The 25,668-nt window shown below is 35.5% G+C and overlaps 3 protein-coding genes across 7 annotated transcripts; all 3 read right to left on the reverse strand.

The window, feature by feature from the left end:
- Positions 1 to 961: 961 nt before the first annotated feature.
- LOC104120117 (transcription factor bHLH18-like) lies at positions 962 to 3,489 on the reverse strand. The gene is made up of 4 exons (XM_009631814.4): positions 3,334 to 3,489; positions 2,702 to 3,259; positions 1,735 to 2,106; positions 962 to 1,357 (listed from the first exon to the last, which is right to left on the reverse strand). The coding sequence occupies exons 1-4, from the start codon at positions 3,367 to 3,369 to the stop codon at positions 1,274 to 1,276; spliced, it is 1,050 nt and encodes a 349-aa protein (XP_009630109.1). The 5' UTR covers positions 3,370 to 3,489; the 3' UTR covers positions 962 to 1,273.
- Positions 3,490 to 9,637: 6,148 nt separating this feature from the next.
- Positions 9,638 to 15,504, reverse strand: LOC104120118 (COMPASS-like H3K4 histone methylase component WDR5A). 3 transcript variants are annotated; one of them, XR_691593.4, is made up of 3 exons: positions 14,637 to 15,418; positions 10,163 to 10,568; positions 9,638 to 9,878 (listed from the first exon to the last, which is right to left on the reverse strand). XR_691593.4 is itself a non-coding variant. In XM_009631817.4 (3 exons), exons 1-2 carry the CDS (start codon positions 15,285 to 15,287, stop codon positions 10,254 to 10,256), a joined length of 966 nt encoding a protein of 321 aa, XP_009630112.1. In that variant the 5' UTR covers positions 15,288 to 15,504; the 3' UTR covers positions 9,638 to 9,878; positions 10,235 to 10,253. The 3 variants fall into 3 exon arrangements, 2 of the variants coding, with proteins under 2 accessions (XP_009630112.1, XP_009630111.1); XM_009631817.4 differs by having other exon boundaries at positions 10,235 to 10,568; positions 14,637 to 15,504; XM_009631816.4 differs by lacking the exon at positions 9,638 to 9,878 and having other exon boundaries at positions 10,039 to 10,568.
- A 931-nt stretch (positions 15,505 to 16,435) lies between these two features.
- LOC104120119 (kinesin-like protein KIN-8B) lies at positions 16,436 to 24,875 on the reverse strand. 3 transcript variants are annotated; one of them, XM_009631818.4, is made up of 16 exons: positions 24,305 to 24,875; positions 24,130 to 24,201; positions 23,830 to 23,946; positions 23,617 to 23,705; positions 22,845 to 22,989; positions 22,663 to 22,758; positions 22,070 to 22,161; positions 21,625 to 21,726; positions 21,393 to 21,539; positions 21,168 to 21,318; positions 19,068 to 19,130; positions 18,750 to 18,986; positions 18,198 to 18,302; positions 18,004 to 18,117; positions 17,145 to 17,744; positions 16,436 to 16,940 (listed from the first exon to the last, which is right to left on the reverse strand). In XM_009631818.4, the coding sequence occupies exons 1-16, from the start codon at positions 24,350 to 24,352 to the stop codon at positions 16,647 to 16,649; spliced, it is 2,472 nt and encodes an 823-aa protein (XP_009630113.1). In that variant the 5' UTR covers positions 24,353 to 24,875; the 3' UTR covers positions 16,436 to 16,646. The 3 variants fall into 3 exon arrangements, with proteins under 3 accessions (XP_009630113.1, XP_033508435.1, XP_009630114.1); XM_033652544.2 differs by lacking the exons at positions 23,617 to 23,705; positions 23,830 to 23,946 and having other exon boundaries at positions 24,305 to 24,874; XM_009631819.3 differs by lacking the exons at positions 23,830 to 23,946; positions 24,130 to 24,201; positions 24,305 to 24,875 and having other exon boundaries at positions 23,621 to 23,705.
- Positions 24,876 to 25,668: the final 793 nt, after the last annotated feature.

Below are 25,668 nucleotides of genomic sequence, written 5' to 3' on the forward strand. Positions count from 1 at the left end.
GTCTTATATTCTTTCTTACTTTTTCTAAGATGAACTATTTGTTGTTCAAAACTTCCCATAATTTATGTTGCTTCTTAAAGACATAGTTAAAATTACTTTCCTTATAATAAATTGTGTCTTATTTTCTGTTCTTTCTCACGTTTAAAACTTGCGAGAAATATTAGAAGCAGCATTACGAAATTTGGAATTAAGTCTTCATACTTCTTGAATCTAGTTCTTTCATTCTAACTTTTCAGTATCTTTTTTTATCTTAAATTTGTTATTTTTACTTCATAGGTATATTTTTAAAACATTTATTAGAATTTGAATATGATAACTAGAAAATATAAATCTTGTTATTCTTAAAAAAAAAAAAAAAAAAGGAGAAGAGTTGAAATATACAATCTAAAAAAGAAATCTTGATAAACTTTTCACAAACAATAGAAAAACTAAATTCGAAACTATAGGGGAGTGTTTTTAGATGAACAAGTCACAAGCCTATTAGAAGAAATCGATTATAAAAAACTAATTAATAATTTTGCATCTCAAAAAGTTATAAAATATATCCTAAATAAAAATATTTATTAAAATTATTATTGAAGGGTCTCCAATTAAAATTTGGCTTTAGGCCCCAAGTGTTGTTGAGCCGCCTCTGTATGTCCTTATTAAAAAAAGTCATTTTAATAAAATTTGATATTTACATTTTTTTAATCTTCTTAGCCCTTTAAATTTTACTCACATAAGGAGACTCTTACTCGATTTGAAGTCTATATACTTTGATTAGTGTTTCTATGTTGGAAATTTAATATATCACCTGGTATTTATCCCCAGATGAAAACATCGTATATTCCTGTTTTGTTTATTTGGCTTGGTGCTTCTTGTCGTTTTTGACAGGAAGTGTTGACCAATAATTTTCAGAAAGGTTTGACTTATGAAGAATTAAAAAAACCGAAAGCTGATTATGGAAATCGTACACGAATCAAGAATTATAATAGGGAAATTTCAAATGAAGTAATTTTACTGTGTGATACATAACAAGCCGGATCTTCTTTTATTTTAAAGTAAGGCCTTTAATTTACTTATGTAAACACCCACACATAACTATCTTTACTTAACGTAGGATATTTTACTTTAATAAGTTTACTTAGAAATAAGCTTCATGTAGCCAAGGAGACAACCATATCTTACAAACCAATGAAGATGATCGTAGCAAATCGATCACACAAAATATGTGAAGGAAAATCCCAAACTCGCTTTGCTTCTCCAAGATTTTCTGATATTTCAGAAAAGTTAATTATGCTTGGGTCATTAACCTCGCAGTGACCATTCGAACATGCTTCACAAGATCCTTTAGCGACATGCAGAAACTGTCCTCCGTCTACAAGGAATTAAAAATGGATTTAAGTTCTATGTACATGTGGTGTAAAAAATTTATACTATTAATATTGTTCAACATGTGAAATACAGTAGATTACTTATTATTATTACTATGTTCATTATCTTAAAATTTTACTTATATTAAACTCCGTGATTTGATTATATAAAGTTTTACGGCACTAGTACATACATAAAACTTAAACTCATCAAAACCTGAGTGTAACTACTATACACTGACATTTAAATAATAAATACAGATAATCATCCATAAAATGTTATATTGCCAGTATATATAGATCAAATAAGTTATTTCAGTATAACCACATATGGCATTTAATGGTTTGGTAAATAAAGTGGAGTAAATTTGAAGAATAATACCTGAGCAACAACAGTGACATCAATGGCTTTTTTCCCAAATGGCATCATACAGCTTTGAACAATAGAAAGATGAAGCTTCTCTATTTCGTTATGGATGTTAAGGACGAAGGCATTGCGCCTCTCACAGGTTATTCTGATCAATACATTCTTATGATCTGAGAATCTTACTTCAATATCTGCGTCGCCAGAGGAGCAATGATTGTTTTCATCAGATGAAGAAGAGGAATGATCATCTTCTTCCAGTTGAGATTTATTCACAAACATAACTGATTCCTGGGACCTTGTCTTTTCCTCTTCTTCCAATTGTTGCACCTTTTCCTTAAGCTCTTTCACATGTCTGATTGCTTGTTCAAGAATTGAAGCTTTGTCCACCTACCAGTCAGTATTTACAAAACAAATATGCTAAAAATCTTTAGCCCCTCATTTTGTAAGTTCTATGATACACATTAATTAATAATCTAGAAAACGTTAAATAATCTGCTATAACTAGTTAAACTATAAACCATACTAACAATGTAAAAAAAAAATATTACACTATCAGTATATAGCTTAAATCCAATTTAAAATATATATACTTACAGTGTAAACATTTTGTATATGAACAATATAGTTTAATCTATTATAGTAAATTAGTTACCGTCTCCCTCGAGTAACCCATATGTATTAATTAACTTAGTATAACCATCTAAGCAATTAAACATGTAAATAATACTTCACAACAGTTAGTGCATGCAAACTTAAAACTCTTTCATATTGTTATATTATAAATAAACAAAGAAATAGAGACGGATTTAGAATTTTAATCTTATGGTTCAGAATTTCGGTTTCAACCATGGAAACCATCACCTGTTCGAGTTATGATTTCATAGCTCAATTTTTTCTGTACTTTTAGAGAACTTTATACCGAAAATCCAGAAACTAATTAATTCTAGTATGTAAAACCGAATTTGAGGAGAAAAATGATTACCTTTTTAAGACCTGGAAGAATGGCTGAAAGTGTGACGAACCTCTGGCTAAGTTTTTCTCGGCGTTTCCTCTCTGCAATAATGTGATCTTGGTCAACTGAAGGAAGTCTCTCTCTTTTCTGACCTTGTCCCAATTTCGTGGCTTGGCTATCATTTAGATCGTAGCCACTTTTAGACTTTAGAAATTGAAAATACTTGTGATCTGAATCACACAAGTATATCTCATCTACTGCTTCTATTTTACAGCTTTGGTGATTAGGGACCGAATCCATATTATTATTTTTTGTAAAAGAAAGCATATTAGTATTCATTTTGAGCTGATTTGCCGCAGGTCTTTTGGAACCAATTGGGCAATTTTCCAAAGGGGTAATGAGGGAAAAATCGATTTTGCTGACTTTACTTTTGATTTCCTGATTGAAATAATTAGAACGGGAATAAGCATGACTATCTGGAGATAGAGATAGTTCTCTAGTTTCTTGATCCTCTGAAATTGTGGATTTTTGAGTGGTGAAATCGTCAAAAGATTTCTTCTCATTTGAGTAATAGGCTCCGGCCTCTCCCTGCAAATCATACAAAACAAATTAAGATATTTCGTATAATATTATCTAAGGATTAATTTGTTGTATATTCTTACCATTCTTGAAAACCATCTTAGAGACGAATTGTCCATTAAATGGTGAAGTAATTTTAAGAGTTGCTACAAGGCATTAGTCGTGATGCCAGTGCATTATATTAGAACCAAACTAGGAGTAGGAGGAGAATCTTAGATTGACAGAAAGTTAAAGGGATACTTATTTTCAAACAAAGTGAAAAGGTAGTTGCAATTAGAAATGAATATTTTAAATGCCACGAGTGAAATGTTACCATTTTTCAAGTTAAAATGGATATTTTCAGTTCTGGTTTAGCACCAAGCAAGCTCGTGACGGTTTCCTAATTGATAAATTAAAGCAAAGTCCAATTTGGAAGACAAGCCAAATCGGCCAAAATTATAATGAAAGCTTTGACAGCATTTTTATCCATTTTTTCTTGAGTATTTTATACAACAGGCGATGGCCAAATGATTAAAGTTTTAGCCATCTTTACATGGGAGCAGTTATTGTGCCAAGAATAATTAGTCAATATGGCATATATAAATAATATTTCAGTAGCTGTAGATTCCTTGAAATTATCTACTCTAAACTAATTATATGGTACACACGGACCACATGCTGACTTTATTATAGACTACTAGTCGTACACATCGAGAAAATTATGTGACCAATTTTTACCAACTAACACTAGTTATAAATTATAACAAAGAGAATAACGCCAAGTTCTTTTGATCCACTCTTAATATTGTAAGGAAATAAAAAACAATTTGAGCGGAAAAAAAAAAAAGAACGCACTCGTAGGGTAGGTACCAAATAGCTAGCCAGTATAGTGGAATTTATTAGAATACTTTGACAATGTCAAATGTGAAAAACAAATTTTAACAGTGTGGAGATCGGCCAACCATATTATAACTAGAAAAAAAACTACAACACAGAGAGAACCGTCAGAGTTACACGGAATAGGAATTTATTATGCTTTCTAACCTCAAATCACCCACCTTCTTCCTGCACTTAAATTTGAACATAATATCATTTTTGTTGCACCTTTTTTTTTGGTTGCTGAGAGTAAGAGGTGGTAAAATGGTTAAAACAAAATAGTTATCTATTCATATTATCTATTAAAAAATATGTTGGATAATGAACTTTTTAAAAATGAGTCGAATATGGATAAGAATCATATTATCCACTTACAAAATGGATAAGCAATGGATAACTAATGTGTCTAACTTTTACATTTGTAAAGCTTTAAATTGGGGGTTCCTCAAGTTGGGGAGACTAGAAATTCTCCAAAAAGTGATCATATTCAAGAAGCCATGGATAATATGGATATCTATATTATCCACCGGATAACCCATTTTTTATCCGTTTCAAATACGAGTCGGGTCGGATAATTTATCCGTTTTTTAAATTACCCATTTTTGACCCGCTCATATCCGACCTGACCCGCCCGTTTGACACCCCTGCTAAGAGGTTACACACCATTATGTTCCAACAATTATTAGTTTCCAAAAAATAAATTAGATAACCTACTATAACAAGTTAAAATGCGATAATACCGTGATAGTTCTTTGCACCGTTAACATACATAAATTAAACTCTAAAACGAATACATACTTACACAGTTATTATCATCAAAGTTGTTTCTTTTTCCTTTTTAATCTTGGCAAGTATTTTTTAAATGCTTCTCACGATATATAACCTTTGCTCTTCAGTAAATATGTTAAAACTTTCGTGGCGGAGCAATAGTTTAAATGAAAATTGTGTAAACAGGATCTAGTCTTTATCAAACTTCATTATTTGATAATTAAAAAGAATTACATTGTGTAGATTATCTTCTAATCCGTTTGTAACTAAACAAAAAGTACGTGCACTGGAAAGTCATAAGCAATTATATAGAAAAAGCTAATTACAGAAAATATTGAAAACGGGTACGAAACTATGAATCAAATACGGTCTTGCCGCAAATAGTAAGGTAATATGTCTTGTTTAAAGTCCTTGAGGAAATCTGCTCTTACTCTTTTATATATATGCATTATGCACAAGTTAAATAAAATTCTTATAATTTCACAAAATTAACCCACAAAAAGAAAGGGGAGAGGGAAGCTTCTGCTCTAACATAGCAGATACCATAGTGCCGTTTTCTAGATAAATATTCACCAATCTCGTAAGTAATAGGAGTAGAAGATCTCCATTTATGTAATTAGGAGATGATCTGTCTTATTCATCTAGTTTCTTTCTTTTCTTTTTTATTTTCTCTTTCTTTATTTATTTCCATTAATTTTGGCTCATTTTAAATTTAAGATCGCCGATTTTCCAAATATCTTACATGGAGCGTAGTTATATATTTATACGGCATGAATGTTCTCTCATATTTATTTACTGGGATAGGATGTCAATGGGTTTCTTTTTCTTCACCTGAGTCAATAAGTTAGCTCTATTGCCCATCTCATAGCATATGTTAAAACGTAAAAGATGGGTGATATAATATAATAGAGAAAAGATCGTTTTCTTCTATTCAAATTTAACTAATTTGCTTGAACTATTTCTTCTTTTTTCTATTCTCTGATCCGTTCGCAGATCTCCTTGATAGATGAAGTAAAAGAATCAATTAGCTCGGAATATAAAATATAAATCTCTCTTCATTTGATCTACGTGCAACCCAGCTCATAATTCAAGCACTATCTCCACGAATTTTAACAATTATAGTTTCATCATTTATTGTCTATCACTATCAGCGTCAACAACTAACCTAATTCGGATTCTGGTCAAATCAAATCCCAGGAATTATATTTTACTAAAGCTTCATATCTAATTGAAATGACTAAAGCTTCATCTGGTAAAATTTTACCACTTATCTAATCTCTCTAGACTCGATAACAAGTTTATTAGCATTGAAATAAGTTATATCATGCTCACTCTGAATCCGAGTTAAAATAGCATACACCAAATACCAATAGATTGGATATACTATTATCAAGTTGTAATCACTAAACTACAAACTCAACTCAAAGTGAATATAAACCCTTCTATTAAAATTATTAATGAAGGGGATCACGAGATTGGCTGAATCATCAAGTATTGCACGACTACTTTTCTACCCAAACCCAAAACATCTATAATCTCTTCTCCACAATTAACACTGTTTGCTTTTCCTCCATTTTCTCTCATTCTGGGTTAGGGGTGGCAAGTGGGTCGGGTCGGGCCCTAAACGTGAGTAACGGGTCGGCCTCGTGGGCTGTGAGCCCGGTCCTTAAATAAACGTGTTAAACGGGTCGGACCCGTGGTCTCAACAGGCCCAACGGCTAAGCAGTATTTTTTAAAAAAATTAAATAGAAATTAGAGACAAAAAGATGTTAAAAAAATATCTAAGGCAATGCCTTGTAAATTTTTTATAGAATTGTGACTAATTTTTTAATTCAAATTTAAAGACAAAAATATTGTAAAAAGATATTCAAAGCAATGCCTTGTAATTTTATTATAGCAATAAAAAATATGACAATATCTTTCTTAGTCTTCCTCCTCCTATGGAATGAGCACAACAAGGTGTTAATACCACCATTGAGAAGAAAAAGGAACTAATCAAGATGTGTCAAAATACAAGTTACTCAATACATACTAATTTTTGTTCATACAAGTTACATGCTATCTCTTACAAACTTCAAAAATCCTTCAAGGTTCGGAGGAAGTTCCGTTGGTGGTGGCGAAAAAGTAGCTTGGTCATCGCCGCTTCCATTGTCGGGCGAAGCAGCATTCTCAGCAAGTTCAGCTAGCATTTCTTCGTAAGCTTCGTCTACCTCTTGTTGTGATTCAGCAAGTCCAAAATTTCTTCTTTCCCGAACGGATCCAATCTCTGAAAAGTACTGATTTTTTCAAGTTCTCCCTCATAGACGCTATATAATCACCGATTTGAAATCTTGCTTGACTGAAAGCGCTCTCCGATGCCACAGTTGAAGTTTGAATAGTTAAAATGTCTCGGGCCATCCTTGAAAGAATCGGAAAGTGTTTTTCTTTATCCTTCCACCATTGCAAAATATTAAAGGTATCGTCGAGATTCACTTCCTCAAGTTGTTGCGACAAATAAACTTCAAGCTCATTTAGTTATGAAAAATTACTACTACTAGAACCAAAAGAACCCCTAAATTCCGCCCAAACACTAAGTCCTCTTACTCTCGCAGTTCTTTTAGAAGATTGAGTATCAAAAGAAGAAGAAGTTGGAACATTTGGTCTAGCATGATTTAATGCAACTTGATAAGCATTATAAATAGTTTAAGCATTTGTTCTAATTGGGGTTATTGTTTCCGGAAGTTTAGGCAACTCATCATCCTCAAGTGTTAAACCATTATAAACAGTTTTATACCAAAATTGAGGACCTCCTAATTTCATATAAGGATCTAACAAAGCAGCAACACCATAAACAGGGGGAATAGGGAAAAAATATTTTTTAAACTATTTTCTCATAGAATCAATAGCAAGTTGATAAATTTCCTCGCCCTGTGAAAAATGAGCAAACAAATTTGCAAGTTCTGCAATATAAACTAAACAGTTAGAAATAGTAGGATAATATTGCCAGAAAATTCTTTTGTAGCAATATGAAATAACACAAATATTGTTCATATTCATGCTTATATTTATAAATATCGCTCTTTACAGTTGTGCGAGAAAAACCTTTATAAGTATGATTAAAAAAAATTCTAATATAATGCACAAACGCAGGGTTAGAAGGAAAACTATAGGTTAAGCACATAACAGTTACCATTTTTGCCAATTCTTCCCCATCTTTTTTTGGATCATAATATAAAATACCATTGGTAACAGTGTTAATTCCCGATTAAAATTGATTTGAACCGATACTAGGGTCAGCCTGACTAGGACTAGGTACACATTTCCTTTCGGCCAGAGTTTTCAGACGTTGATATCTGACGTTATCTTTAGGGTGTTTTTTTATGTGTCTAGCCAAAGATTTTGTCCCCGAACGCGATCCAGTATATTTAAAAGCTAACTCCATATAACAAGTTTTACACTTAGCCTTATTTTTTGGAACTAGTTGAGTAAAAAATGGTCAAACAATAGATGTTTCCTGCCGTTTGGTAGGTTCTTAGAAAAAGTAAGGACAGTAACGGGAATATCAAATGGGTCATCATTTGGATTAGCAGGGTTATCACTAGTTGGGTCAACATCAGGAGCAGGACTAGTGGGTGTATCATCGTCCGGTTGAGTTTCATCAAGATCAATTTCCTCATCATCATTTTCATCAATAGTATTATAATTATTAGAATAGAGAGCATTCATTAATTCATGGTCTAAATGTTCACCGGGTGCAATATTATGGCAAAATTCAGTGTCGCTAAATTGTAATAAACTATTATCGGTATCAAGAATAGCAGGTGTAGAACGGGTATGGGGTTTGGTTCGGGGAGCCAGGGGCAAGGGAGGAGGAACGACAGTACCACTAGATTCGCTAGTCTTGGATTTTCCCTTATTCTTATTTTACCAAAAATATTTCTTAAGAAAGACATCTTAATTAATCAAATAATAGCAAATAACTAAAACAAACAAAACTATAATATTAAAACTTAAGAGTTGGAACGAGTTTACCGAATTGACGAACAACTTGTTAAAAATTGATTATCGTTGAAAACTTGAAGACTTCAATTCACCAATTTCACAATTCTTTCACAAATTGTAACAACCTCAATATTTTTTGACTATTTTTTAAAATAAAATAAGTAATAGTAGCAACCTCACTATTTTTTTTTTTATAAAGTACACAATTGTAGCAAGTATAGAAGAAAATTAGAGAGATTTTGATAGATTGATATTGATTTTGTAAGAAAATGAAAGAATGAAATGGTATTTATAGTAAAAAATAGGAAAAAAGTGTAATAATAAAAAGTTTGGGGTTAAAACTAAGTTGGAGGAGTTAAATGGCTATTTTTTAAATAGCCAACGGCTATTTTTTAAACCCCCAACAACTCTTTTTTTCAAAAGCCAAACGGCTCTTCTTTTTTTTAAAAATATCCATTGGGCCCGTTTGGCCCGTCAAGGGACCGGTCCGGTCCCGGTCTCTTGACGGGCCAGGTCCTAACAGTTCCTAGCTAAGAACCGACCCACGAGACCGGCATGAGCCCACCTCTAGCGGGCCTAACGATCCTAGCCCGTTTAGCCCACTTAGCCTCCGGGGCCGGCCCACTTAGCCTCCTTATTCTGGGTATATTAATTTGAAAATTCACCCTTCTTACAAACATGATCACATTATACGTAGGATCTCCTAACAGGTTTATAACAATTAACAAATACATATAGACCCCATTCGCAACAATTAAAAAAAAAAGGCACAACTTCATAATGTTGACTAAAAAAAGAAGCCGTAGACCAAAACTTGTTATACTTATACAGATATTAATAAGATTATTTAAGTTCTAACAACCAGAAATATTTTCCACATCATCTTAAAAATCAGAATCCCAGAGACAGACAGCATCAACCTTAATCCTAAAGTAGCAGTCCGAGCAATAAAGCAAACTCAGCCATCCTTATGCTACTGCATTTCTTCTGATCTACGAAAAGCTCATTCGTGTGGAGGTGCAAACTGACAAATGTAAAAAACTAGTATTATAGCATAGTTCAGCACACAGCAACAACGGGAAAAAAATTCTCTTTTTTTTCTTTTTCTTTTGTGTGGGGTGGGGGAAGGGAGAAGGGGAAGGGGAAGGGTGATCGACGAAGCAAAAGTTCCAACTCTGATACAATTTCCATAAATCTGATAGACATATTCATCTAGTTAAGCAAATTCCTGGAATACAATAACTTAGACAAAAGCTGAAAGAACTTCTACATGACAACTACCAGGACTAAAAGATACAGAGGTTTTACCTCATGTAGAGACTGATAATAACCGATTCTCACATGCAAGGCAAGTAACATGCAGTTATTCTGCTACATCACCTGATTTATGCACAAATGCTTAAGTCATATCTTCACTGTTTTTCGCCTGAGCCTGAGTCCAGATCTTCACTGTCTTGTCATTCCCAAGAGAACCAGAAGCAATCATGTTCTGTGTGGGGTGGCATGCTACAGAAATTACGGTATCAGTATGACCTTCCAATTTTTGAACTATCTTCCTTGACTGAAGCTCCCACAGATATACACAATTATCCTCGGAACCACTAACAATATATTTCCCATCTGTTATGGAAAATGTTGATGAAACGCAGTACTTTGAGTTGACATGGCCCGTGTAAGTTTTCAAAACTTTTCCTGTCGAGAAGTTCCAAAGTCTCTGCAAAACAAGGGAAAGAAAAAGTATATAAAGGTCAGGGTGCACGTTAATTAGCAGTTTCCTTTTTATTTATTTTTTGGAAAAGTAGTTAAGTAGAAGTATCTGAAAGATGAAAATTTTGCAGAGGCATTACAATAGATACAGAGGTATATCGACTTATTCTCTATCCGATGGAACTTGTAAAACAGTGCATATACTTCATTTTGAAACTAAGCAATACCAAAATCTTCATTTTGAAAATAGTATTTGAATACCATATGGAACACATCTGCCAAGATGTAATGGTTCATTAGTAGAGGAAGCTGTACTTTGAGAAGAAAGGAATGATGGAACATTCTTGAAGCACCATGTCAACTTTGTCACAACAAATTCACGGTAGAAGTTTGCTTTACTGAACAGACGCCTTGAGGAAACAGGCAAGAATAAATTTCACAGATCAGAGACTAGCCATCTCTCAAAAGTTGCAAGCAACCAACAGAAAAGACCATAACTTGTGATTTCTCAAATAAACCAAAAGAGCATGTCTTGTGGTAAGATAAAAAGATGAGATGGACTCTCATATCACAGTTCATAGAGAAATCAGAATCAGACAAAGCTTGAATAAATAACTCCAAACCATGCATTTCATAGATGATCAAAGCACCAAGGTGCGCAAAAGCTCAACCGTGGTTTTCTCTTAGTTAAAGATCTTTTGGCTGTTATAAACAACAGGGGAAGCAGCTTTGTCTCAAGATAGACAGTTCAGGAGATCGACAGGGAAAGGAAGGCAACTTTGAGGACACCACTATGTTTTCTTAGGCTTATTTGGGGCAAAAGAAATGCAGACAAGAACGAGTTTAGGAGTATTAAGGATTGCTCTTATCTTCATTTTCTCATTTTGGAGTAAAGTGGAGGTTCCCCCTTGTATGGATAGCTGGGATACATACTTCTGATACCATCTTACCTTGTCTGATATTATTGACATTTTGCTTTATTCATCAAAAGAAAAGGAAATTTCCACCTCATCTCCAGAAAGATGCAATGGAATTTTCAGGTTCTTTTTCAATCATCAGCTTTTCCTTCTAATAATCGACTTTTGCCTAAAAGATTATGGGCGGAGAAATATATGAACGAAGAACAAAGTTATCAAAGTATCTCAAGTTCATCTTTTTTCATAATTTATGACTTGCCACAAAAGTAAAATTTCTCCACATTGATATGTCTTGGGCACTAGGTTAGAGAATTTGTTGTGGAAGAGCGATAAGCATGAGGATGAAGCCCTAGAATGGAACAGCTGATGAAGAGTTCACAACCAAGATCCCTTTCAGGGGAATAAATCACCACAAGGACTGGACAGTAAAATGGAACAACTGGAAGCTGGTTTTTGGTTTTCGATAGGTAGACAACAAAGCTTGTATAGCCAACCCTTACATGAGGTTATAGACATTTCAGCTTCGTTTTAATTTATTAAGTTGGGGTGAGATAGGCAGGGGTATGGGGAGACCAAGGTCTGAGTAGCACTTCCACAATCATACAGAGAAAGAAGTTCATCGATAAATCCAGTCAAGTATCTCTTCATGCCACTTTTGAGATGTCATAATGGAGTTACCTTAAGACTTCTAACATGGTTGCACATAGCTTGATTACAATATCAAAGCTAATGATGAGTAACTGTGCCTTTAAGCATGACAAAAGCCAAAGGACCTATACACCATTTCGTGCAATGGGATATGCGTGGATACGAGTGTCAAGTGGGCCAACTTCCAAAGGTCAAATGGGATAAATTGATTAGCTGGATCATAATCCAACCCGCCCAAAGTCTCTTTGCGTCAAGATGGGTTGAGTCATGAAGGTTAAACAATAGGTCATAGCCAATCCCTCTAACTTGACTCAACCTCCTTTTTGCTTCTCTCTATTGCCTCCTTTTCATACTGACTAAGTCCATCCGAGGAAAAACAGGGATGAAAATAGCAATTTTGCTTTTGGTACAACACCATTAACTTTTTCAACTTCTAAATCATGGCTAAGCCAAAAGCACTTGTGCTGTAAAACAGCATCCATTACAGGGAAAGGAGCCGAACTTCGTAAACTTTCTCGATAAATCAAGAGAATTTTAAACTAATTCCAACAGATCAAAGGAGTATTAAGAAACTTCAAAATAGTCCCTAAAATTTGCATTGAAGCATAAACATGAAGAAAGTCCAACCAAGTTTACCATACTTCCAAATGAACCGTATTACTCAAATACCAAGGATAATTATGGACCAAAAGTTTGATAAAAACCGCATGAAAAAGCACAACCCACTAGGAATAACATTGGGTTCACCAACGGGTTACCAGAAATTTCCAACTTTAGCTTATCATATTTCTTGGTGAGAAGATAGAATCTCGATATTGGAAAGTCTATGCTTCCAAAAAGATCTGTGAGTTTAGAGTGACGAAAGAAACTTTTTTTATGAAGTAAGAAATTGTATTAATGAGGCATCCAGAAGATGCAGATATACAAAAGATGACAAAAGTGTACAGTGTCTAATAAGACACTAAATTAGCTCCTGTACAATGTCTAAGCTAAGAGTGACGAAAGAGACTTCTGAAGTAGTAAAAGACTGCACAGATCAGTGGACTTCTCTCATCTACACATGAGAATGCATGTGACAGAAAGAGGTAACTAACACCTCAATTTCACCCTTTATAGAAAATGTGAGGAATTCGCCAGAGAGACATGGCGAGTAGATCTGCTGGAGATCCAATAAAAAAGTGAAGACTGAAGCGAAAGAGACCTATTTGGGCAGCCTTCACAGATTGATTTGGGCGACTTATACTAGCCCAATCCGAACTGCTTTTTGGCATGGATTAATTTGGGCATAGCCAATTCTGACCAGTAAATATTTTAGAACTCGCCCAACCTGTTAACATTTGGAGGGTGGGTTGGGCAGATTATATTTTTTTGGATTGGACTCGACACCCCTGTGCATGGCATACTTCAGAAGTCCTAGTTCCTCTTACCAGTTTCACTTTGACTTCTCTTGAGAGAAGAACTAGATGGGTTATCTCTATCCCTTAACTAAGAAAAAAGATAAAATAAATATCTTAGAAATCTTGGACATGTTTTTTGTCTGTGTTTGGATCAACTTATACCTGCTAAATAAACATGAGTAGATACGTAATGCATAATACAGAATGTCAGACCTGCATAATGCAAAAGCCACCGAACTAGGCCAAAGGGACAAGTGGATGCTTTTTAGCAAAAGAAAATTATCGTGACCAACCAGAAAGGCAAGAATTGCGAGCCTTTCTGATCCATTGTAACAGGATTTCAAGTAGATTTTCCTCCCATCAACTCCAAACAATATAAATGGTTAAGTCGATGACTAACTACACCAATCTTGGATTTTTTGATAAAATAAAATATGAGTGCAAAGTTAGTATACACCAAAGGTATGTTCCATCTCGATTACATTTACTAATACAAATTTCAGTAGACATAAGTAACAAGAAAACATTTCATGATTATCACATGACACAATAATCAATAACAAACTTCTAACCAACTAGTTAGGTCCTGGTTGTGTACTATACATCTTTTTTACTATAACTAGAGCTCCTTACTTACTTCACTAAATGCAAGCAACAAAACTCTTCAGCAACTCTTAGTTGCCCCTAACAGCAGTTTCCAATGCCACGGAAAAGCACACAAAAAACTATATGTTCTGACTGAAGCACTTGATCACCATATGCATCTTAAGCATTTTATCAGCAAAACCAAATTTCACCACAGCATAAAACTACAGAGCTCTTGTACCCTAATCAGCTCAAAAGAAGCCAACTTTGGCGATTAACTCGAGTAACTTGAACATAATCATGTATATAAGGATTCCTACAGAACGAACTTTACAGTCTTTCAGACGTAAATCCATTTTCAACTCCATAGAAAATAACAAAAGAAAACAGCTGATTGCAATAACTTCACCAAAAAACTATGGTTTTTTTCAATCAAAAGCTACCAAGACTCAACCTTTACATCTAATTCAACTGAATAGCAAAAAAGAAGAACAAAAAGGAAATTCTGGGAACAGCATTAAGAATTACCAGAGTATTATCCAAAGTGCCAACGAGTATAAATTTGCCATTGGGGGAGAACTTGACAAAACTAACAGGTGGATTTTCATCATCAATAATGGTCTTCATACAATGCCCAGTTGAAGCATCCCAGATTCTACACAACCCATCATAGCTACTTGACACAATCAACGACCCATCCCGATTAAAATTTACAGCTGTCACAGGATCTGAATGCGCCGGCAGAACCTTAAGACACTTCCCAGTCTTCACATCCCATAACCTAACAGTCTCATCAAAAGAACCAGAAACCAACAAGTTCGATTGAGGGTTATAGTTAACACAGAACACATAGTTTGTGTGACCTGTTAGGGTTTTGACATGGGAACCGGTAGTAACGTCCCATAATCGGACAGTTTTGTCGTCGGAGGCAGTTGCTAGGTAACGGTTGTCGGAGGAGAATGCCACGTCGGAGATGCCCTGTTCGTGACCTTCGAATTCGTGGAGGAGAGAGCCGTCGGAGAGGGACCATGTCCGGGCGGTTTTGTCGGCGGAGGAGGTGGCTAAGAGTCTGCCGTCGTCGGAGAATTTGACGCTGGAGATGGCGCGTTTGTGGCCGGAGAGCGTGTATTTGAGCTCGTAGGGTTTGAATGATTTTGGAGGGTCGACAGTTGAAGCCATCGTGAGTGGTGGAGGAGGGTTTTTGAAAGGTTTAAGAAAGGGGAAGTTTTAGCGACTGTTAAACTGATATATTTGCCGCCGTGGAGTTTAATGTTTAATGTTTAATGTTGCAGTGGGACAACCTCAATCTTGGATAAATCCCGAGTGGCATAACTCTAGCTGTCTGGTTAGGCATTGCTCTCTTCACTTCTTTTTCCATTGAATCCATAAAGGAAATATTGGACCTTTCTTGAGGAATTCTATTTTTGTAAGGTGAGGAATCAAAATAAACTAATTTAACAAGAGTATTTATCCGGCTTTTATTTTTAGCAACTTTATTCGTCATTTGATTTCTTTTCTCTATTCTATAGGTGTATTTTATCAGCAAACTTCAAACAGCTAAGTTACCACTTAACAGCAACGTGCAATTATCAACAATGCGAGAGTAGTAATTGAACGTTTCAATATTATGTCGATTACTTTGAATGAGACAACTTCAATCTCCAATATTAGCAAATTGCCAGGTACTATCTGATTCTATTTAAAACACCTTGCTTTTGAGTTTTGGTACTGTGACACCCCCACCCCCTTCTCTCTCACGCCCCGGCGCATATTATTAGACTTATTTGAACCTTGGACTAAGCACATTTCCAGGGATCCCACTAGGTGACCAGGACCCGCGTGCACGTCATCTTCGTCTAAAAAGAAAAAGAAAATACTTGTGTTTCTATAGAGTGGAAAACGCATATTTTTTTCTTTGTTGTGACAATAGTAGGATTAGAGTTAAAGGGGGAATTGGAACCCGCATCATCATGGAAGTACTACAACTAAGCTAACAAACGGAGTAGATTTTTAATGACGGACTTACAAATAAAAAACAAGTGATTTAACTATTAGACGACACCTTAAACTTTGGTGAATAAAAGCTTTTCTTCAGGCTATCATCTGCTAAGCAGAACCTTTCAAGTATCAACAACCAAAGATGCAGAGGAACCAACACTTCCATATCAGCTTTTTATGCTATAAGACCAATAGCAGAACTCAAAACCAGCAACGGTTCTCCAAGAGCCTTGCAGAAAATTGGGACTCAGCGACATTGAACTGTTTCACTCAACTGCTAGCAACTTCCAAATATTTTACACTACTGCAGTATGCACGCACAGCAGCCACCAGAACTACATTCTTTACTTTTCTTCTTTTCTTTTTCTCTTTTTCTGGATCAGGAACTACATTGTTTACTTCCTTACAAGAGTCGAATGAATTGAATATCTATGCCAACTACTGGAACCACTAAATGGCTATAAAATCTTTAACACTATCTATAATATGTACAATTGGAGGGACAAACTGAAAAAGGAATCAAATGAAAGAATAGAAGGTTTAAACAAATCTTGGTGGCTGAGCTTCGAGGCTATTGGAACTAAATGAAACTTGCTTGGTTGTATCATATGAAGGAAGCACCTGCACATCTTGCAGGTTAAATTGCCCAAGTTTTGGGAATACATGATTAGAGTTGAGCGAGGCAAAGTTCTGGGCTAAGGAGCTACTGTGAAACCGACCTCCGCTTGATACCCTGCGAACCATCGTCCTTCCATGGTGAAGGTAATCATTGCTACTGATTTCAGCATGGTAGCTTGGGTGTATTTGCTGCCTCATAGAACTTGATGGGATATCCTATGAGCAAGATACATGAGTTTAATAAATGTAAAAGCCAGAACAGAAACAGGAGAAAAGAACATTGAGAGGCACAGCAACTAAAATACACAAACAGAGGGAGAAGAGACAGAGACAGAGACGGTTGCATTTCTGAACAAAAATGGCCTGTAGTTCTCAATACAGGAGCATCCAGAATGCAGAATGATTGGTTTGAAATAATACCTGTTGCTGCTGCTGCTGCTGCTTCCTGAAGTTCACATGGGAAGGTGTCATTGACATGCCACTTTCACTGCATGAAGAAAATTGGTTTAATGTAGGCGGATATGAACTGCAAAATTCAAGTTGATGCCTATCAGGAACTCCATTAAGTGAAGAAATCCCATCTCTAAACAAACTTTCATCTCCGTTCAGCTCTGTATTTTCTGTTGGAGAGTAGTCATACAAATAATTAGAACTGTGGTCTTCGTCCCTGCAATGGATATGTGGTAGTCTCTGATTTCCCAGGGAAGTTGGCCTAGGACAGAAGTATTGATCAAGTGGCAAGCTGGCACCAAGTTGAAAATTTGGGGGAGAAGAAGATAAGGTAGTATATGTTCCATTTCCTGTGTTTGGTGACTGCCTTCTATCAGATAATTGAATTTGGGCAGTCATTGCCCAGTCTTCAATAGTTATTCCTTGTTTAAGGGCAAGATCTGTTATCTGCTTTTCATCAAGGCCTAAACTTAGGAGCAAATTCCACAGATTCTTTTGTGCTTCCCTTTGATTGTGGATTATTTGATCTCTCATCGCTATTTCAAACTGAAGTTCAGTATTAGCAATTCCCTACATTTATTACAGTAAAAAGGTGAGGTTCAAATAATACATCAATTTTCAGTCAAAATTAAGATAAGCGATTTTCTGCATAATTGTTTTGTTCCCATTGGGCTTGCCAGTACAGAGGTAGCAAACCAATGAGTGGAAGCATGAACAGGAAAAATGCAAAGAACATAGTACATCTTGTGGTGGAAAGAAAACTGGATAATTGATATATCTTCTTTGTTGGGATTAAACTAAATGAATAAAAATTATAATATGTGTTTACCAGTAGCCTGTATTGACTCAGAACTCTCAAGTAAGTCTTGTTTCCATTGCTGCTAATGGCATCATCAATCATAGCTTGGAGTTCACACCTTCTCTTCTCATTTGCTTCAATTTCCTGCACGATTTAGAACTCCTGATGTGTTAAGAAGAAAAACAGAGATCGGGACAAAACCTACATCAGCAGTACTTAGCCACCTTCAGATAATTGCTACTGAGCTCATCATTGTCACGAATATTATCAAGAATGACTTGGCGCCTTGATCTAAGAGCCCGGACAACTGCCCCATCCTTTTCAATGGCCTGAAAAAGAAGGAAATATCCAATGAGAAATTCTTGAACAATTTAATACGATATCTTCAAGAGATTTAAGGTCATACAGAAGGAGAAAGACAAGACATTGTTAACGATCTTTAATGATTGAAGAGCAAAATTCAAAAGCACCTTGGATCAGACAAGAAATAAAGGAATGAAATAGAAGCAAAAGACTAAGTGCTCCACTTTCAAGATCAGAGTTAACTGACATTAGGGAAATGATCCTCCAAACAGTAGTAGTGCAGTCATACCGTAGGGAGTACTAGACATGAAGTAGAAGCTTATTAAGAAATTGGAGCAACTGATCTACCAAAGATACAAATCTTTGCGTGCAAGATAGGTAAATGTTTGGTTAACACATGTTTAGTGCCAGACAGAAGCATATCAAGCATATAGATGTTTGGGAAATAAATCGTCCATCGAATGATGCATAACCTGTTGTTTCGCAATTGCATCATCAAGATTTTGGAGTTCATTACGGTTGCTAATGTTCATCTCCTCTATCTCAAACAAAGCCTTCTGTAAATTTATCCTCTCCTGGACATTTTCACTGGTTTCATGGCTCAACGTGTCCAACCAAGAAAGCTCGTCGTCTGAGGCTTTTTCAGTAGGCTTGGCACTTAGTTGTGTTTCTTTGTCAGCTAATTCCTTCCTCAAATGGCTGACCTCATTCTACAAGGAAAAGAAGCTCTTCTAAACATGCATGATTTTGTAACGTCCAGTAAACATGTTAAAAAATGTCAACTTGCTTACTTGAAGGCTATCGATCATCCGTTGGTAGTCTGAAACATGAGTATTGATTGTGCCAATATTTTTCTGAAGAGCATAACAATGCAGATCAGAACTGATGAGCAACACCTACTGGAATTTGTACTAACTTGTGAAGATAACTCAAACATGACAGATCAATTTTTCCAAGGCAATAAAACAGGAAAACAGCTGCAGAGGATATGGCATAATTTGGAAGGGCAACACAAATCACATTGCATAGAAAATCTATGAGCAAAGCCAAAAGTATAAATTAGTATACAGAATATGCGGATCTATACAAACAAATTCATTGGTGGTGTATGGGAACATACACCACCAACAGATAGCAGTTGGTATTGGAGGAAATTAAATTCATTGACAGGCCAAATGATAAACTGGTATCATAGAGGGAAGTATACATTAACCCCTAAAGGTGATTATTCTGTGACAAAAGCTATGTAGCTATGCTGGGGAATCAAATTAGAGTGAAGGAAGCTGATCTAATCTGGAACTCAGTTATGATGCCAAGGCAAAGAGTAATTGTATGGCTTGCCTACCACGACAGAAAGCTAACAAAAGAGAGGTTGCATAGGCTACACATACAGTTGTCTTTGTGAGGAGGGTGTCCCTGAAACTCAATATCATCTGTTTGCAGAATGTAAGTGGATAACTCAAGTAAGAAATGCAATGGTTAGCTGGGCTGGAATTCCCATTCAGAAGAAAGGGATCATGCAGAGCTTACAATGGTTCGAAAGAAGATATTGGCGGCAATATAAGAAGGAAGTGATGACTGCTATATGGGGGCCAATGATCTATCACACATGGCAAGCCAGAAACTGGAAATTGTTCAGGAATGCCACTGTAAATACTGAGTATACTATAAAGCAGATTCAAAGTGAGATTAGAGAAAGATTAGCATCACTGCATAGATACAGGACTACACTTAGGGACAACTGTTTCATTAATAGTTTATGTAACTAGTTTGGGACTCAATAGTGTAATTAGCCTTGTTTTTTAGATAGCTTCGAGGTTCAGTTGTTAAGAACAACCTTCTTGGAAGGGGGCTCTAACACCGGATGCTCTTTTAAGTGTACAAAAGTTTTGTTGTTAATGGTAATTTCACAGGTTATTACCGAAAAAAAATTCCAAGTTGAAACCAGACTGAACCAAGTACTATGCACCCTGAATTGCATTCTATAATGCCCAATTCAGCATGGCGATCAGCAATAGGCTCATGAATAAAACAATTCAGTCATTATCCTTAGAGTAGTTACTGGGACAAAAGCAACTAGAAGACTTTCAGTTGGATGTCAACGCTTAACCATAGGTCACACAGAGAGTATTGGGCCATACCAGTAGGCAAATGGCAATGAGCTTACCCAAAGATCACAAAAGAACAAAGTAGATTTAAAAGGAAGTCAACCATGCGCAACTTCTATACCTTACCACAACCTTAGTTGTCCCTTCACCAGAAGGATAGCTACATGAATCTGGTGATACGGTTAAACCTTGCTAGTACCAGGCAACCATTAAGGGCTAAATTTTAATTCCTTCTTTTTAAAACTTTTTCTTATATGAATCTGGTGATACAGTTAACCTAGCTAGTACCAGGCAAACCATTAATGACTAAAATTTAATTTATTCTTTTAAAAACTTTTCTTACAAGCTCCGTCCTTCTTCCTACACTATTCTCATTAGTAACTGCAATTACTGTCATTCCTCTGCAATACTGGAATGCAAAGCCTTTTTAATACACTCCAGCCATCTTAATGAATTTATTCCGTTAGAAAAACATCAGATTAATCACCTATTCAACTTTACTTTTCTTGTTACACCACCTTCCAGCCATCCATTCTCTATCCAAGGTTTACTATAATATTACTTCTTTATTGCGAAGTGCCAATCTCTGCATCTTAAAACATAGTTAACAATGAAGAATACTTTTCCTTCTGATATGGGAAGATCTCTATAATAGAAATTGGATTCGACTTTAACTATGTACTGCATTGAACATTCACACAAAAAAATATGTGATGATCTTCTAGTATGAATCTAGTGTCCTACTGTCCTTTGTTTCACTAGTACATCATATTGGACTCTAACCTGAATGTGTGTCTTAATTTCCTTTGCTCTGTCAGCATACTTTAAGGTATTCACAGTATGGTGATACTGACTGACAGCTGGTGATATGGTGGCGATCATTATTGTTTGAGAATTACCACTCAGACCATCTTTCAGAATCCGTGTCAATTTACTGCAAGAAGAATCAACTAGATTAGTTAACATTAGGTAAAAGATTTCACAACACAATAACAACCATTCAAGTACCTATTGCGGTAAGGAACATAAGCTAGACCCTTCTTCTGTTGTTTCCCTAGAGCATTTATGCAGTTTGCCAAAGCAAGAAGAGATCGATTAATGTTAGCGCCATCTCTCAACTTTTGACCTCCACTATTTGTTTCAGAAGCTCGTTCACTGTGTCAAAAGTTTTGCACATAACTATCACCAATCTTTTTCTCATGCAGGAAAAGAAGAAAAAAGAAGGAAATATTGGGCAGACCTTCCAGCAAGATCCACAAGTGCCAGCTTTCCTCTTATAACCTGATTAGAGTATTTGTCTCGCTGTTTCCTAGTCACAGTAATCTCCAACACTGCATGAGAGCTGCTCAGGAAATATCAGTATTTCCATATCATTAACAAGGTGAGATGACCAAGAAATTGAGCTAGTGGTAGATTCCCCTTGATTTTTACAACAAAAAGCAGAATATCAAGAACCACCACCCTTTCTTTTAGCTGTAATTATTGTAGGTGTTTCATGTCTGATAAACAATGGTAAGCTTCACTTTTTATGAACTACAGCGATGTAAGAAGTCTGTGTTTAAGTCTTCTTTGCCAAGGAATCACGAAAAAGAAGGAAAATTATAGATTTCAGTTTGCTGTAGAAAGCTAAAGAGGATTTTAGTGAACGTAGGATATAACATTAACAGGAAGTCAATGTTACTCACCGTGATGAAGTTTCATTGACCTCTGTGCTATCTGTTTTTCGCCTGCTGTTCCCCAAAGTTAAGAGCTCAAGGATTTTATCAGCTGAATTAACCTAAATACAAGTATCAGGGTCAAGAACAACAGGCAAGGATCTTGTATCACTAGAGCAAAAGTCACCAAAAGTAAATAGTCATTATCTAAAGTAAGGGTGAGGCCAAAAAGCATGTGATAAGACAAAATAACCAAATCAACAGATGCAGAGAGCATTACAACTGGAGGAAGTACATCTTTTCATGTCGGACTTAAAATAACTGGAAAACTAGAAAAACTTGCGTTAAGAAGTATGAAGCAGATTGTTGTTACATTCTTTCATGGACTAGGGTATTAAAGGACTTGGTGGACAGCATCTCTAAGGCACCAAGAAAAGAATATCATGAATATGCTGTAACACTTTAAGTTCTGAAACTAGACCCATTGGACTTCATAAAACTACTGAATTAGAGGGAGTTCTTTTATTTGAGGAAAAAAAAAACCTTGACAACAGATGCTAAGTATGACGATCCAAAATGTAGCAGTCTCTGGAAAAAGATAAAGTATTAAAATATAGACGAACCTTGATACATCTAAGGCCAGCAACCACAATTCCTTGCTCTGGGTCCTCTCTGAGCTCCAAGTGACCTGATGACTTCTCAAGTAAGTCATATATTACCTGATTTCAACATATTTAGATGTCAAAAAGCATTGCCTAGACCACTTCAATCGAGAACTGCTTATACCATGAAAAAGACATCAAACCTCATTGTAGACTTCAAGGTAGGAGCAAGTAACTTGAAACACGTCAGAACTTTTGTCATTCTTGATAAGATCGAATATCGTGTTAAGACTCAGAACCATAAGTCCTGGGTCATCTTTAGTTCCAGCCATTGTATATGTTTTTCCGCTGAAAATACAAACACTTGTTTAATATTAAGATTATCTTGCGGAAGCACTCCAAGGCTCTCCAACTAGAATAGGAAAAATAAAAAGATAAAGTACAAGAAGAAAATAAGCCAAGAAATATGAGCTTATAACTTCCCTATGTTCAAATAAACCCAACTAGTGACGCTTTTTTTAGCCCACCTAAAAGCCAAAAAGGTGTGTCTTTTCTTAAAATCAGTAAAGAGTATTGTATATTAAGGGACAAGCACCAACAAGACACAGGAATAACTCGCTTAAGATCGTTGATATGCTGAAAGTAACTCAATATCTATAATTTCCTTCAACATCACAACAATATAAACCTTTATTAACCAATCTCTGCTTTTCATTTAATTTCTTTGCTCTGCACCAATCTCCCAGTGCTATTAACCTATCAAGTTACTCCTAGGATTCAAAATGATCATTGCTGTAGTATTTTGCATCTCAACTTTAGCCACACTCACCATATTGTTGAAGGAAGATCAGACTGGTGGTACTTGAAGCTAACACATAGTTAATTTCATACCACAAGCATGTCTATGGCCTATATCCCGACCCCAGGAAATTAATCAGAAAGGTTCAAATTTTCTTCATCCAATGTAGTATATACCTGCCTGTTGAACCATAAGCAAAGACAGTTGCATTCAGGCCTTGAATGACCCCAGCAATTGTAGACTGAATACTTCTCTCATAGACGCTCTGAGATTTTATAGCATCAGAGTTTAATTAACGACATCAAATGCAAAGGCATGTAAACTGGCATCATTCATAAGTAGCCCAAATCTAGAAAAGAGAAATAACAAAGATAAAAACAAACACTTGCCAAATTTGTGGATTTAGGTCCAAATGCGTAATCAAAAGCATATCTTCGTTCTTTGCTACGGTTCTGTATGCGATCTAAGTAATCCTTTGACAGGTCAGGATCCAATACAACCACCTCCTACATTCATCATTGTTGTCACGAATTACCAAAAATAACTCTCAGGTAAGTCAATCAAATCCACAACGAACAAATATATTAACATAGAAGTTTCTACAATAATCATGTTTCAAAGAAAATGACAGTGACTTTTAGATAGAACAGTAGAAAATGATTCGAGAATAAGTGAATACACAAAACTACCTTATCATTGTTTACTCTAACTATATCACGACCTCCTTCTCTATCCGTCAGTGGCCTACATTTCACCGCTACCTACATCCATCAGAAAGATACAGATTAAGCAAAACACAAATCAACAGTTGGCTAAACATTCAAAGCCTCTAATGCTAAAGAAGTCCTGAATATAAAACGTTACCGTAAGAGTAGTGGCCTTCCTTGTAGCTGGAGCTCTAATGCTTGGCATATTAAGCGAACATTTGCCTCAAAACTTCACCAAAGCTTTGAGTATTACACAAGCCGAACAAGACGCCTTTTCAATTTTCAAACCTATTTCTAATTTGAATTCTGACGACGAACTACTACTTCTAGTACACAGAAATTACTACTACTAACAATCAAAGACAATCAAATGCAAATAGCAGCAAAATCGGTAACCGCTGTTCATTCAAACATAAAAAAAAAAAAAAAAAAAAAAAAACGACCGGCGAACAGCCAGATTTCAGAAAGGGAAATGAAAATCTCTCGAGAACCGAACGGGAAAAGTGTGAAATATATGCGAGTATAAACGGCTGATTGGGTAGGAAGATCAGAAGGGAAAATAGAAGGGGCTTTCGTTGAGATTAAAGAAATGAAAATTCAGGTACACCGCCATTTGCATTGAGATATCAATGTTTGTTACTCTCCCGAAATTCGTTACATATTTCATTTGAAACAGTAAAATTAATTTTCAGGAAACAGAAGGTGACCCCCACGCCAAATATGAATTTAGAATTTTAAATTTAAAATACTAATGTGTCAATAAATTATTTATCAACAATTTATTTATACTTTTAAAACTATTCAATTACAAAACTAAAATTACTTTCGTGTTATACTATATGTAACTGACCTATCATTTATTTTTATTATTATTCTTTAAATGTTGCTGATATCATTAAATATGGTTATGGGATTTACCTTCAGGGTGGATGGGGGAGGAAAAGTCCTATCCTCCAATTTAGTTAACGATTGTGACTCTTGATCGTTATATCATGTTGTGTTTGGTTGAGACAGACAGGGTATTTTTGGAATTTTGTGGGCTGGAAAGATAATACAAAAAAGTTCTACGATGCTTCTTTTACAGTAAAGTATTTAATTTTTGAAATTATGCGTGGACAAATAGACCTTTTTGAGTTTCGCAAGAAAAGTTTCTGATTATAAAATGATGAGAACCTTTTTGAAGTTTGAGAATATTTGAATTAGACCCACGACCAGCTTTTAGCTTCAGCCTTCAGATTTTGAATACACACTGCTTCACTTAAGTCAGATAGATTTTCTTTTAAGTATTTTTTAAAACAAGGGAAGGCGTGCGTGCGAGCCACAACTGCAAAAAGAGATCAAAGACTAGTAAAATCATAGTAACTGTTAGATCCAAATCGTGACCTTTGTGACTAGAAATATATAATTAGTAAGTACTACTTAGTATTTATTTGAAGTTCAAGGAATCTCATTTAGATTGCGATACATATACCTTTTTTTTAATCCACGGTAATACATTATTCTACAGTCACAGACTTAGTG

This window comes from Nicotiana tomentosiformis, chromosome 2 (assembly GCF_000390325.3).
Source record: "Nicotiana tomentosiformis chromosome 2, ASM39032v3, whole genome shotgun sequence".
NCBI lineage: Eukaryota > Viridiplantae > Streptophyta > Magnoliopsida > Solanales > Solanaceae > Nicotiana > Nicotiana tomentosiformis.